The following is a 15,986-nucleotide window of genomic DNA, read 5'->3' as shown; positions in this document are numbered from 1 at the left end:
AGTTATTACCTGACACTCTTAGGCCCCCATAGTCAATATGTGGAGCGTTTGATACTCAGCGTTTGATACTCAGCGTTTGATACTACTTTTGGGGGTTCCCCACCTACCTGCCTTGCCTCTCCCCTTTTGCCGTTGTACTCCATGGGAGAGGTAGGAGACATTAATCTTGTAGTAAGTATGAGTTAATTTTATACTAACATAATCCAGTGTCACTTAATTTGTGTCGGGGCTCAAGTTTGTATGGTTGTGTTTGATGTAGGATTTTGTTTTTGCTGCTTGATGTCAGGAATAAAAGGAGGTCGCCTCCAAAGATATCTACAGTCTGGGCCTCTTCCTCAACACAACGCAGACAACACTAGAGTCCACAGGTGACATAATCAGCCTTCGAAAGCTGCGAGACCAGTGCCGTGACCAAGGCTGTCCCAGGCTCCTCCAAATGTGGCTGAGAAATCACCGGTGACAGTTGGGTTTTTGCATGCAATATGGCGTCCCTACTAACACCATCAGCTGCAGAGGATTACACCTTTAAATCTAAGTATTGGGTTTAGGGATATAGGGAGCGGGTCCTCGTCTACGTCATGGTGCACTGCCGTGTTTCTACTGTAGCTCAGAACGGACACACCAAACACTGGCTCTAAATAGGGCCATATGCGTTTTCGTGTTGGCCACCGTAGTCAGACGCTCATCTCTAACGAGCAGCGTCTGGAAGACACTGATTTGTAACGGGAAACTGCTTTATTCAGTGTTTTTGCCATAGACTGTAAAAATAATGGACGTGGCTACCATGATGTCACCCACTGGTTTGTGGACTCCCGTTTGGAAGCCTCAAGTTCAGGATTAAGCCGTCGCCACTGTGGTTATTTTGAGAAGGACATGACAGTATTTGGGCAGGAGAGTCTGGCGCTGTGAGGAGCGAGGGGTGGATGTGACTGAGAAGCCGAGGACTCTATTGGCAGACAGCCTGTCACTTAAAGCAGACCACCCTTAATTATGCAGGCCTTTAAGCCTTAACAAACAAAATTCACCCCCCGTACAGTTGTCATGAATCTTTAAATTAGCTTTAGAGACCAAAACTGTTTCTGTATCAGGCTGTAAATATGTTTATTTCTGCTGTAAAGCTGGACATTTAAACATGGAGGTCTGTGGGGATTGACTGGCTTTTGGAGCCAGCCTCAAGTGGCCATTCAAGGAACTGCAGTTTGTGGCACTTGTGTGTTGATGTCATATTTCAGCCCTGGAGGTTGCCGCTTGGTTTTTACTGCATTCAATCACCTGGTCCATTTATTTTGGAGAAGAAGAGACCTCTGCAAAAAATCAGCTCCTTCTTAAAACTTCTCAAATGTCTAGATCTGAAGTTATCAGGGGGAAAAAAGATGAGCACACATTAGCATGTGGTGGGCGAGCCACCTGTCTCTGATAGGCCAAACAGCGTCAGAGAGACACAGTTTTGTAATGTGAAACTGCTTTGTCCTGTGTTTTGGAGTGGAAGAGACCTCTGCTGATAATTAAGCTCCTGGTAAAAACCACCTGAACGTGCGGGTCAGAAAAAAGGTGAGCACACATTTACAGGTGTGCACACATTTACAGGTGTTGTGGAAGCAGGCAACTTACAAACACTGATTTGTAACATGAAACTAAAAACCTCCTGAACAATGAACACTGAAGGAGTTCTATAACCAGTAGACATTTAAGCTGGTTGCAGTCTGCAATCCTCACGGCTAGCCACTAAATCCCCCTAAATCTTACACACTTAACCTTTAAAGGTCGTTGATTCTCTGCAATTTATGCATCCATCATGTGCAACCAACATTTCACAACCCAAAGCTGCAAGAGCTGCTGTCAACTACTATATAAATCACTAACTTTGATATTCAATTAATCAGTTTGAGTACATTTTTAACAAAACAAAAAAATAGTCAAAATTGTCTGAATACAGCTTCTTGAATATGAATACTTTCTGGTGTCTTTACTTCCCTGTGACTTTAAACAGAATATCTATTGGTTGCGGACAAAACATTTGTCCACTGATAAACATTTTTCACCATTTTCTGACAGCTAATCTTTTAAAATCGAGGAAATAATCGACATATTAACTGACAGTGAAGATCATCCTTAGCTGCAGCCCTAAACTGGACTGCATCTGGTATTATTCATTACTAACAAAGGACATATTCAGAGATGCATGAGGTGGAAACGTTGCCTCACTGCGGTTAAATGAGCCGTGAGGAACATTATGTCCTGTTACCTGCTGCTGGATGTGTGAGTTTAAAAGGTTAGTAAGGTAATCTCAACTTGTGAACGCCGCTGTGTCAATATTTTGACAGCAATCTTTAACCCTTTTAAATCCTAAATTGCACACAAATCAGACAAATTTTTATAACCGCAACACATGAACTATAATCCTTTGGCAAATATATATGTGGTGTTGTTATTTCAGCACCCTTTAATCCAGGCATGCAGACTTGAGCCAGTTTGGCAAACAGCCTGCTGGTTACCGCCCTGCAGACTAATGGCCGCGTTATTATTTATGCATAACTGGCCAATCAGAACATTCATTAATAGCTAAAGTAGTTTTTCTTTTTGTCATGCTATTTCCACCAGTGAATACCAAATCTGTAATAACAGAGCTAACTTGGCGTGTTGCTTAAAAGCTTTTGTCATAGGATTAATTAATAATGCCAGAATGCCATTCTGCCAAAATGTGTCGTGTGCAGTGATCTGAGTGTGAACAAGTTGTACAACAAACGTTTTTTTTTTTTTTTGTTTTTTTAAAAAGCAGGTCTATTCCCTCTGTTTTGATTACTTTTTATTTTACCAAAGATCAGATACATTCACTCAAGTGCTCAATTTGAGGTACTTGTACTGGAGTATTTCCATTTTATGCCATGTTTTACATTTCAAAGGGAAATATTAAACTTTCATTAACTTTATTAACTTTATTCTTCACTTCAATCAGTGGTGTAGTGCAGGGCATGCACAGGTATATGGGGTATACCCTCCTCTTTTTCTGGCTGTGTACAGTACACCAACTGTCAGGCAAAAAGCCATTAGAATATGTGTGTATACCCACTTCCTCCTTGGTAACCGACCCATCAACCACCACCACACCACTGACTACAGTTATTTAACAGTTTTAGTTACTTAACAAATTTGTTTGGGTTTTTTTTTGCACAAAAAATATATATAGCTGATCCTATCCCAGCTGACACAGGGCGAGAGGCAGGGTTCACCCTGGACAGGTCACCAGACTATCACAGGGCTGACACATAGAGACAGACAACCATTCACACTCACATTCACACCTACGGACAATTTAGAGTCACCAAGCATGTCTTTGGACTGTGGGAGGAAGCTGGAGCACCCGGAGGAAACCCACGCTGACACAGGGAGAACATGCAAACTCCAAACAGAAGGGCTCCCCCAACCCTCTTGCTGTGAGGCGACATGCCACCTTTTCTTTTTCGCATTGTTTATTGCTATTTTTTATTGGCCCAGCACCTGCCGTAAGTGGTTAAATAATTTTTGGATGTGTGGGACTACTGTGTTTATGAAATTATATCAAATGTTTATAGCAATTAAGACCTCAAAAATTCAAATTTAAGTCTATTTAACGACTTTTAAGACGTAATATTTATTAAATTGAATTTAGGACTTTTGAAAGACCTGCAGACGCCCTGATTTAATCATAGACCAAAGAGTTGGACAAAAAATAGCAATGAAAGCAGTCACCAAAATTAATACAATCAATTGTGAGACGAACACTGTGCTGAACTTTGAATCAATCCATCCAATAGAAATAATTCATATTTTGGAACTAAATAGTGGCCCAACAGATCAACATTGCCATCCCGAAGGAGCTGAAACAAAAAAACACAAAAAACAATTTAGTTAATGTACTAAAATACTACATCAAATAGCTATTAAATTACAGTTACAAGACAGCTCTCCATTCATTCCTGCTCCCTGTAAACATGCCCTCAGAGCTGTGATCAAGCTCAGTTTACAAAAGACACTGCAGATCTGGATTATTGCCAAACAGTCACTTCTTCCTCGACCTCAAAGGAAGAATTTCCATTCATGAGTTCCTGCGGTATCCTGCAGACCGGGGGACTAACACATGAACATTACACCTCCCTGATAGATGTAATAAAAGCCGAAAGGTGCAGCGGGAGCCACAATGAGCCACACCTAACAAAATCCGATATCTGATAAGAACTTTATTGTGTTTAAGCTGATGTTTCAGACCGTAAAATGTTACAGTCAGATGTGTGTGGGACATAAAAGCCGTCCCGAGCTGCGGCTGAGTGAATGAGATCAGTGAAGAAGTGTAAATATTTGAGGCAGCCGTCAAACACAAATCCCAGACAGAGCAGAGCGTTTTCTCACAAGCCAACCACAGTGTGTTTTATTGGGTGCTTCAGTAATACAAGTGCACAACAAACCACTCTGCAATTGCAGAGGTGGCGGGTAGCCAGTAAATATACAAGTCCTGCCTCTTTCACAGGCAGACCTATACTTTTGTGGTCTGCCTCAAAAGCCTTTGAAAAAATACATACAGTACAAACAAAATCAGAGGAAGTTAAAAAGCATGAAGGATCCATTGACGCAAACCTTCCTGTTCCATGCAGATAACATATTGATGACAAATACAAAAAAAAAAACAAGGAAAACAAAGTCAAAGCATATTCTGCATGTTTGTTCCAGGTGCCACTAAGAAAATGAGAATACATACTGTATAGCTGGAGGATGATGCGTATGATATTTATAATATTCTGTGTTTTTTTTTTCTCCAATACAATACTTCCAACATTCAGATATTGGAAAATAAAAATCCCAATCTACTCTTTGTATAAAAAAGAAGCTTTCAAGTCAACAAGGAACAAAGGACATTTTTTTGTCTTGTTTGATTTTTTTTTTTTTTTTTAACACAGAAAAGGTAGATAAAATGTTGGGATGGAGGAAGAAGAGGAGGGTGATAGGAGGGCAGGTATACCGTTGCACTTAGTGAGTGTGCTTTGACAGACTAAGGGTGAGAGAAAGAGAGGTAGAGAGGTACAGTGAGGGGTGAGGGAGGTAAAGGAGGGAGCGGCTGGGAGTCTATGTGGCGTATCTCTTCGTCCATTGCTTGGCTATTCTGTCATGCTCTGTTCTGTTGGTCAGGTACTGTGTGGCGATGCTTCCCACCAGAGGGTCGGCTGAAACATACAGAGGCAGAGAGAGAATATGTAAATCAATAAGTGTGAGCGATGAGCTGAGTCACAAACTATCTATCGACTGTAAACAGAGGAAAGTTTCCCAAATGTTTTTATCCTTTCAGACCCAGATTATGTAAACGTTTGTGCAAGGCTGAATTTCTATTGGATCTATCAGAACAGGCCAAAACGCAGTGTTTTAGTTACATATACAAATGTAATTATTTTGTCAGCATAATTTGTAAATGACAAACACTCCTCATCACCCTCAAATTATCCTTGTGCATATCAGATCCTTGGAAAATAAAATTAAAGGCCCAATCTGCAATTTTTTTGTGACACCCTAACTGTTGTCCTTGAAGAGTTTCTTTAGATGTACAGTGTAGTTTAATATTATGATATTGTTCTTGTGTATTCCTATTTCTGTGTAACAGCAACCTTTGTGTTGATACGAATTATTTACAGTGACTATCAGACCCTTGTCTAGTGTGTCATTAGCCCCGTTTACACTGCCCGTTTAAGGCAGAAATATCACGTCGTTATTCCATCTCGTCGTTCTGTATAAAGGTACAATCGTGGAGTGGGGGGACAGAGTTGTCTGGCCTTAAGCCGGCAACAGAGTTTGTAACAGTGCTGAATCAGGCCATGTTTGCACGAAAACAATCCACTAAAAACGGAATCGTTTCTTATTTTCGTTTTGAAAAAAGTTCCGCGTTTAGACGACAACGTTTTGATAACAATCGTCGTGCATACGGAGCTGCAAAAATTACCAAAATCGCTGCAGTATACATGCCAGGCCAGTAGTTGGCGGTGTGACGCTTATGCTTCCTTCTATAGAGCGGTGATATATAAACAAACAAAATGACAACTGCTTGAACTTTTGTCTGGATGGACGACGAGGTGGAGTTGCTACAGTAAATCTACACTATGATGGGTAAGCGTTGATAAATTCAACAGGGTGAGCAGCACAAGCAGAGCTCAGGAGTCCGCCGTTGTTGTTGTGATGGTCGACTTTCTCGCGCATGCCTAGTGAATGGAAGCGTAATGCCCATGTGCGAAAAGTCTCCGTTTTCAGAGGAACTGCATATTGCAAGTTTACATGACAACAGAGACGGGGAACTGCATATTGCAAGTTTACATGACAACAGAGACGGTGCCGTTTCCAAAAAAATTGCACTCTGCAACCCGTTTTCAAAACGTTGCATTTTCAGGCACCCAAAATGCCACTGTCGTGTAAACGATCAGCCAAAACGCAACTAAAGTTCACCGCTTTCAGTTGAAATCGTTGTCGTATAAACGGGACCTCAGTGTCTGCGTCAAAGGGACAGCCAGCAGGAATGGACCATGGACGGGACAGGTGTGACATTTTGATGACGTGTCATGCGTGCCTCCCAATCCCCAGGAGATCTAAAAAGCAGTTAGCAGCTAACTCAAAGATGAAAAGTTGCCGAAAATGTCTGAAAATTGGGAAAACAATGAGGTCTGGGAGCTCATACCCTCCGAGCAGACGATAACATCAGCTGCCATAAAACAGAGACGATAAATGATTGTAATTACCATGTTATGCCATTGTTATGGTTTAAAAAGTGCTGCCGACGTGCATGTTAAATGTCACACTAGAGGCCAACGCTGGTGTGGTAAACGTCACATCTCTTTTGCGATACGATGCAGCTTTGTTTCCTTCTGTGTAAAAATGCGAAGGAGGTGCAGAGAAGGGACTTCGTACTGGTCCTTTCATGCGATCTCTGTGTTAAAAGGGCTAAAGTGAGGAGAGTTCAGAGAAGGAGGAAGCCACACCTTAACTATAGCCTCTTTCACACATGCACTATAACTGTTAAATTGTCTTGACATCTTCCAAGAGGAGTTGTATGTGAGAACGCAAATGTCTGAATAAGTGGATTCGGACACTGAACAGACTTTAGCCTGCCAGCTCCCTAGTACAAAGTTCGTAAAATGTCCGATTGAGCCAATGTGCAAAGGCAGGTAGCTGTCTGGAGAATTCACAGCGAGTGACTGGGCATGTTAATGATTCTTCTGTCATGCAGTTCACACAAAAGCGGAAGCAAACAAACATCTGAGGGTAAGGAAGAAGGGTCATTCCCACAACGACGCAGACGAAAATGTCTAACTGGAGAGACAGCTTGAATTGGGACCTTCTACCAGTAAGAGCCGAAGCCAAAATTGTCAGACCAGAGACTCTGTTTTCTGACCAAATTATGAACTGGTTGAACAAAACACTGCAATTTCTGCGGCATACTTTTTTGCATCATGTCCTGACTCCTTTGCCCGCTCTACCCAGGCGCCAACTCTTTGCTTTGAACCAAACAGAGTATTTCCAGTGGGCATGAACACATCTAACACAGACAATCTCCTGTGGTGTGCTACATGTGGGAAAGTTTTTTTTTTTTTTAGGAGGAAACAGCTTTACAGAGGAACTTAACCTGATCCAGAATTTCTCCCTGTTTGATCTGCTGTAGTTTCAATAGCGGCTCAATACCACTGAGAAGTAGATGTATCATCCTGGGAGCCCCCACACTCAGTTTGCATTTGGCCGTTTGGGCATTGGGACCATTTGTGTATAAAACCACCTCCATTTTAGACTGACTGCAGTGTTTTTGTTCTCCATGCAGACTTGGAATTATCACCTTTTACAATTTGTTTTCTTCTGAAGCTAAGTAAAGATTATTTTCTTCCACTGAACCTAAGAAACGTTTTCTCTGACAAAACGATTTCTTTCACAGGTTATGATTTGCAAATTCAATCATTTTAAAAGAGTAAATGTGCTACTAGAATATAAAAACAACTTTTGTCAAAACTGACAAGTGATTTATTACATTTTCCTCCCCACAGTAACTGTGATTGATATAAAAGCAATTCGATTTCATTCCAGATCATTAAACCATCTACCAGATTCATGCTGGTTCCAAACTATAAAGAGTTTTGCCTGAGGGGCCGATGCAGCATTAATTTCATTATGGTGTGGTGACCTTCAAGTAGACTTGATTACACTGTATCAAATTCAGCTGTATCAATAACCAGTTAATCATATTAAAGGCAAAGACAGCCCCTTTAGGAGCAGCAAAGCCTGTAGAGAGAGTTGTGTGAAGTTGGTAACATGACTATAAAACCATCATCTTGCAGGGTAATTCACTGAACTTTCATTGTGCTCACATATGTCACAGTGGTCTAAAAAATGTCTGCATGTCAGAAAGCACAAAATGGCCATGTTACAGCTTTAACAGGTGGACCACTGACCCAATTTTTGCCTTTTATACTCCTTTTTCAGTCTGCACTCATGCACAACATTTTGTTCTCAAGCCAAAAAAGTTAACCACAAATAATAAGTATGTTATTTTATATTATAATATTAGTTTTTCATTCATTTTTCATTGTGGCTCTCCTCTTACGCAGCTCTCTGGCTCCCCTCTGCCATGAAAATGTGGTTTTTTGGACTGACGTGCTGACGTATTGCGGTAAGCGAGTTGTGTCATTTCCGGTGTTTCTGTGACAGCNGAGGCAAATTGTGATTTGTGATATTGGGCTTTATAAATAAAATTGAATTGAATTGAATTGAATTTTATTATTTACAACTGGAGGCTGGACTGTGCCAAAGACCTGTCAGTGTCAGACGGCCTTGGGAAACAATGAGGGTTTGAATTCGTCATGGCCAACTTAATACATCGTTAATAACCTGGAAACATTATTTCTGACAGTGTGTCAACTTGAAATTTGGCCTCGAGTAAAAATAAACATTACACAGAGCAAGAACTCTCAGTTACATTACACAAAAGTCTCATAATAAAAAGCATTATAAGAATGTCAAACGCAGTGAGATGTTGATCTTACCTGGGTTACAGTCTGTGAGCAGGGAGCAGATGGACAGCAGCACCTTGGAGATGGTGAGGGCAGGGCTCCAGTTGTCCTTCAGGATGTCCAGACAGATCACCCCCTGACTGTTGATGTTGCAGTGATAGATCCTCGTACGAAATGTTACCTGCAGACACAACAATACTGCAGTTTAGAAATGCAAGAACTTACTGTGACAATATTCCAAATTTAATGCAGGACATGTAAACAGCATATTCCATATGGATATTCCAAAGTAGGCCTTTTTCTGAACGTAGCATTTTCTGATTAAGACATGACGGATATGCCGGTATTCGGGTTTTAGGAGCATTCTTTGGACATGCATTCAGTGCATTCAGAATATGTATCTCAATTTGGGTTTTTACCGCAACTAGGACACACAGCCTCTCGCCTGTTTACGGTCAGCTCTTGCATCATCATAGAGATGTTGTACACAAACAAATAAGCCAAATATTGTCACGGCAACCTTTTCAATAATTAGGGCGAAGGAATGAAAGAGGGAGGATGTGTTAGCACAGTTGAACAGGTCCGTCACTGGTGGATCTTTGAAATAAATCCTGGCTACAGTCGCTCCATTTTCCCATATTTTGACGTGATAAACGATACGTTGAGGCAAGTTAACCAGAGTACACACAGCTGGATGTAAATGGAAATTTTATCTTTTTTATTTTATTATAACCTTTATTTAACCAGGAAGTCCCATTGAGATTGAAAATCTCTTTTACCTGGCTGAGGTAGCAGCCAATCAGAACGCGTTTAAAATGAAACAAATAAAACATATAATACAAAACAACTATTCAAACATAGTGGCCTCATTTTTTATGATGTCCTTAAATTCATCAATGGATATAATTGCTACTAATTTTAGATCTTGTTGGAGATTGTTGTTGGAGGAAAATGCAGTTTTCTCCAGATCCGTTAAAATCCGGGGTTCATTGAAAAGCAACCACCTGGAGGAGCGTAGCTGGTAACTACCAGAGCTGACACACAGAAGGGAGCAGAGGTAGGCAGACGTTTGTCCAATATTGCTTTATAGATAAAAATATATCAGTGCTGTTGTCTGAGAGTGGTCAGTGACATCCAGCCCACCAAATCATAAAGAATATAGTGATGAATAAGAGATGCATGGTACACTGAATCAAAATGGAGGATGTTGCATGCATATACAGTATGTCACCGTAATCATTCACAGACAGAAAAGTAGCTTCCACAAGTTTTTCTTAGCTCTGAAAGTAAAACAAGACTTCTTTCTAAAATAAAAGCCAATCTTCACTTTAAGCTTCCCAACTACAGTAGCAATGTGTGCATTAAATGAAAGCTTGTCATCTATCCATATACCCAAGGACTTGTATGGGGACACTCTATCAATGAGTGAATATTTCCTTTTTGGAAATAAGGGCAAGAAACGACACATTTTGTGCATGTGAACGTAGTCAGTGGTGCTGAATGCTGATAAACACTTCATAATAAATAATTATGAAACAAGTGAAATGAAATGATGCTGCCATTTTAATTAATTTGCTAATGTTCTTTCTCAGAGCCACTTATAAAAACTGAATAATGAAATAGGATTGAATTACTTTTAGTAGTATACGTAGATAAAGTAAAAATATTGATGGCATAATTTGTGACTCCAGGAAACGAGTTTTAAACCCTTAAAGACAGTGGACCTGCTGTGTACTCTGTGAGTTGAGAAGCTTGTTATAACTGGGAGTAATGAAAGGTGAGCTATGGAGGACAGTTAAAGGCTGCTGTGGGCCTTTCACCTCCTTTTTCTCTTTTATTCACATTAACGCTAATGTATCGGCATCAGTACCGGTGTAATGGGCCCGCTCGATTGCTCCACTGAGGGCCATTTAGCACCATTTGTCACTGTTGCTGGATGTGCGTGCTTGTTGCCACAAATATACAGTACATATAAAGTGACTGTATTCTATGGCAGTCAGTGAAACATACATTATCTGGAGGTTGTTTTTTTATGATCTGAAAACAGCATTTACTCTTTCTAATGTCGAGTAACACCTCCAGTTCTCCTCTTCTGTTACTGTATCAGACTGACCAACAGAGGGCAGCATGGTGTAAAATCAGATCAACACAACAGTTTTGTTGTCACTCTGAATATTGGATCCCAGCACCCTCGTGTAAATTAATTCCTTTACTTGTGGCAGTAAACAGCCTCCCAGACCTCACAGCTTCAAACAATGACCCATAACATGTCGCCCTGATTAACTCTGAAACCGATATCACCTCGTACACCCACAACAACCCACCTACCACTGTTACTGTGGTCTGTCTCGGCTCACATTTGAGCTTGACATCTGTTTGGTTCTGACACTCGACACCGCTGTTTGCCCCTGCTGCTCCAATCACCAACATCTGGCCCTCCTGACCCTGACCCTCCAGAGGAAACCTCTAATGAGCCTTGGCATTCCCAAAAATCACACAGGGGCAGGACGTTATAAATAACCAACCCCTCCACCTCCACCTCCGCCTCCTCTGCAGACACAGAGCTCCTCTTTTGGCCACTGTTCAGGAACAGAAATGCATCCACCTGGTGAACCTGTCAGCTCTTGTTTCTCTTTTAGAGTCTTGAGATTTTAAAAAAGCGAGTCGGATTCTGGGTCCAAAACTCCCAGGCCTGAGGTCTGAGAGTGCATTCAGCAACTGAGCTCCACTGGAGCGTTTCTATAGCGAGGGAGTGTATGGCAGCTACAGGCTGAAGGGTTTGGTGTGTGTGTGTGTGTGTGTGTGTGTGCAGGGGGGGTTTGGCTGCAGATCACAGTGTGTCGGAGGGGTAGGAGGTATTGGAAAGGGGCGGAAACACTCAAGTCCCTCTGGCAACAGAGAGCTGGGCCGGAGCCTGTGGATTTGTTTGAGTCTGCTGTCAAACACGGAGCTGGTGGTTACACAGCACAAAGAGCGAGAAAGAGTGAGAGAAGAGTGTGAGCGAGCAGAGGGAGGGGTGTCCATAACAGAGAGCGGGGACAGAAAATGAAGGCCAAGTGAAAGGGTAATGGGGTGCACTGCAAACTGAAGGGACACTGGCCCTGATAGTCTGCGTGATCAGACGACGTCACAAAAACACAAAGACGCTGAGCACTGAACAGGTCAGGATCTGGCACCACCCAGATTCTGAGCTCAAATCACGCCGATTCTCCATAAAGCCGAAGTGTTATCTGAGCTGTAAAGTGCCAAAAAGCTGCAGTGCTGATGACATAACACCAGTGTGATTCAATGTGCTCTACTATCTTGCTTCCCCACATTAAGCTGTCGTCAACATGCGTAAAAGTCACACTGCATCAGTCCGTCTATCCATTCATTTTCTACACCTGCTTATCCCGTACAGCGGATGATCCCAGTCCCCAGGTGTGGACTACTACTGAGCCATGAAACATTTACTACTGAGGCGGCGATGAAACAATATGATCTGGCAACAAAAAGCTGAATAATAATTACATAACTTTATTGGCTATTACAGGCTATTTTGTGAGGATTACTTTGAGCTTGGCACAATCTGTCTACGCTGCATTTTGCCCATCATTCCCTGTCAACCCCAACAAAGATATACTGACTTTGAACTGAAGTAGGTCATCACCACCCTTCAGGATCCAGCAGTAGATGAGGACACTACCTGAGTGTAGCTGCGTTATTTATCTGCAGCTTTTATTTAAAAAACACAAAGAAATAAAGCTTTGTTTTTATGCTTGTTTGCTCTCTCAGCCATTTTCTAACTCGCATCACAGTTTGTGTTGAGAGGATAATTAGAGAGATGCAGGGCTAGGAATACTTTTCTGTGTACACACACTGGTGCAAAATTACATGCACCAATTTCTTCTATCTGCACCAAGAAATGTTTTAACTGCACCATGTGGTCTTTGAACAGAAATTCCCGCACACTGCTTCTGCTCGGTTTCACAATTTATTAGTAACACTCCTCCACAAGGATGGAGTGATAACGCACCTGCATCTGAGACAGCTGGTGTGCAAATACCTTTCTTCAAACTAACCGCAACATCTGGTGTATCTGTCCTTTCTCGGCATCTCCACCATGGCTGAACTGCCAACTTTTCAATTTAGTTAATACATTTAATTCAGATTTCACTTGTCATGTTGGGTCATTGTGAAGACAGCCCCTTTTACACTGCCAGATTTTCCACCAATGTTGGGCCGTTTTGCCGGGAAGCTGCAAGCGTTTAGACACACAGAGCCGGATTGGCGAGTTGATCCTAGGTGCCCAATTTTCCGCCTCGTAGGGTAGTCATATTGGTGGAACCCTTTTAGTTTAAACAGACCGAGGCGGCCTTCCGCCACGGGAGGGGCTGTTGAAGACTTGTGGGAGGAGCTGTTGATGACGCCGCACGTGCGAGCCACTGGCGGTGGATAAACAGGAAACAGCTGATAGCAGGAATTAGCAAGCAGCTAGTAGCAAGAGGGAAACGCAAACCTGACAGACACTGTAAAGATGAGCAACTGGGGAGACAAGGAACTGCGCGCCTTCCTTGCCCTCGCAAATGAAGAGGCCATCATCGAAGGACTGACCAGCCGCGGCTTCCCTCCCACGTCACTGTTGCCTTTTTTGGCTACTCCGGGCACCCTTTCCACAACAGCACAAATAAACGTGCATCAAAATCCAAGCAGCAGCTGGCTTGACAAGGTTTTTTACAAATGACGGCTCACTTGAATGCAGTGTTTTATGGCTCTGTCTCGTCTATCTGTGCACTGTCGGTGTCCCCTTTTCCCGCCAAAACGTGATCAGTAATGAATTTGTTTTTCACCACATGAGAAAATTAACGTGTGGTGTGTGTGTGAAAAGTGTTGAGTGTGTGAGCCTTACAGTCAATACATGAAATTTGGCAACCCTGAGCAAATGCGTGAACTGGTGCATTTAGAGCTGAGAATTGACTTGCACTATCGCATATGCACATGGTACATTGAGACCCAGAGATGCCTGGAACAAAACTTAATCATGTTCATGGTTTGTGGACAAGTGTGTAAATCATTTTTTTTTTTTTTTTTTTTTTTTACAATTATCTAAGCTAAACCTAATAGCTCTTATCACACATTAGTGATCTTAAATCTGCTGTCATGTAGGAGCCTGCACATGAAGGCGATTGTTGATCTGTAACTCTTTGTTCCACATCTCAGGATGGTCAGTTTGTTTGAGTTCTTGTCTGATGACCTGTGAGCTCCTCCCTGAGGGGGGTAGCCAGTCACTGAAGGTTGACTTAAGCAGCTTTCTAGTGAAGTCAAGACACAGTTGAGTGCGTCTCTCTGCTAAAGTACACAATCTGAGAGTGCAGAGAGCCTCTGGGTACCCTCAGTATTTCTGGCCAAGTATGATTTTACAAGCAACAAAGGTTGCCAGTCTGTCACAGGGCCGCTCAACAAACCGTGACAAACCATGCCTCGTATAATGTGAGATAATGAGTCCTTTCTGATGACACTAATGTTCTTGGGAAAGCAAACAGTCTGTGCACATCAGGGGAATATGTGCCATTTTGTACTTTCAGCATCACCTCCTCAAAACAATTATTAATATTTTTTTAATATAAAAGAACCAAAATCAAAGTTAAAGCATTGGAATATTTAATCAGGTGGCCAGAGACGCGACTCCAAGTAAATACTAATGTTTCTCTGTGTCTGCATGGCTGCATGTATCTTATATGTACTTTATACCTTTACGTTATCGTCTCAAATAGCCTAGTAGTAAGTAATATCTACATTTCTCCAGTGATACCATACCTGTATTTAATCCGTTTCATACCCAGATCTAGAAAAAAATTTCTATTTGTTTAGTTCTACTTGCAGCCAGTCACCGAAAGCACTCTTAGATTTAATGTGACATGTGATTGACCCACTATTGCTACAGCTACAGCCCACACAGTCTGTGGTGTGGTGAAGTCGGGTTGCTTTTGACGGAGTTGGCAGGTCAGCACGCCGAGATGGATTCCAAAGTAAACTGCTGATTACCTCGGGTATGATAAATGGTTACTACGCTACTCATCTTTTGTGTGTTAAAACTTAGCTTGGATTTTATTTAAATGGAAATTGTATAAGGCAGGTTCGAAGAGGCAGGTTTGTATGCTAGGTTTCACAATTTGTCATTAATATGATGGGTATCAAATGAGGATGGGCATTTTAATTAACTTCTATATTCAAGTATTCGCATTAAATTATAACAGAGTACTCAAATACTTAAGGAGTGTAAATTGACCAACAACAGAAAACAAGTGCAATCTGAAATGAATTCATTGAACAACCAGGCTACAATTAGCCTATTAAACCATGAATTCAAAGTTCAAACTTTTTGTTGCTGCCCTTTTACAGGTCAGACGTAGCACTGAAGGATTGTCTTCAGAGCTGCTCTCCTCCTGTTCAGTTTAATGTCTGTCTGGTTAGCATGAGCGAACCCAGTGGCAGCGGCTAACATCTGACACGGAGCTGTTTAACAAAGTCACACCAACAGCTGCACAGCTCGACTTTAGCTCCTTTTACACTGCCAGATTTTCAGCGAATGTTGGGCCGTTTTGCCGGCAAGCTGCGAGCATTTAGACACACAGAACTGGATTGGCGAGTTGATCTGAGGTGCCCAATTTTCCGCCTCGTAGGGTAGACATATTGGCGGAACATTTTTGGTTTAAAAAGAGCAAGGCGGCCTTCCACAATGGGAGGGGCTGTTGATGACTTGTGGGACCTTCCACAATGGGAGGGGCTGTTGATGACTTGTGGGAGGAGCTGTTGATGACGCTGCACGTGCGACCCACTGTTGGTGGACTAACAGGAAACAGCTGATAGCAGGAATAAGCAGCTAGTAGCAAGAGGGAAACGCAAACCTGACACTGTAAAGATGAGCAACTGGGGAGACAAGGAATTGCACGCCCTCCTTGTCCTTGCAAACGAACCGGGAACGGTGAAGGACGGGCCGAC

The 15,986-nt window shown here is 42.1% G+C and overlaps 1 protein-coding gene across 2 annotated transcripts in view; it reads right to left on the bottom strand.

Annotated features, from left to right (window-relative positions):
• Positions 1-4,377: 4,377 nt before the first annotated feature.
• ube2e2 (ubiquitin-conjugating enzyme E2E 2) overlaps positions 4,378-15,986 on the bottom strand; it is a 36,948-nt gene continuing 25,339 nt past the window's right edge. For both annotated transcript variants that reach the window (XM_050046118.1, XM_050046119.1), the window contains exons 5-6: positions 9,039-9,186; positions 4,378-5,195 (exon numbers count right to left, since the gene is read on the bottom strand). In XM_050046118.1, the coding sequence (XP_049902075.1) occupies positions 5,098-5,195; positions 9,039-9,186 (246 nt within the window). In that variant the 3' untranslated portion in view covers positions 4,378-5,097. The remainder of the gene's footprint in view (positions 5,196-9,038; positions 9,187-15,986) is intronic.

This window comes from Epinephelus moara, chromosome 6 (assembly GCF_006386435.1).
Source record: "Epinephelus moara isolate mb chromosome 6, YSFRI_EMoa_1.0, whole genome shotgun sequence".
NCBI classification, from domain to species: Eukaryota; Metazoa; Chordata; class Actinopteri; order Perciformes; family Serranidae; genus Epinephelus; species Epinephelus moara.
Note: the sequence above shows the minus strand (reverse complement) of the source record. Positions and strands in the feature narration are given on the sequence as shown.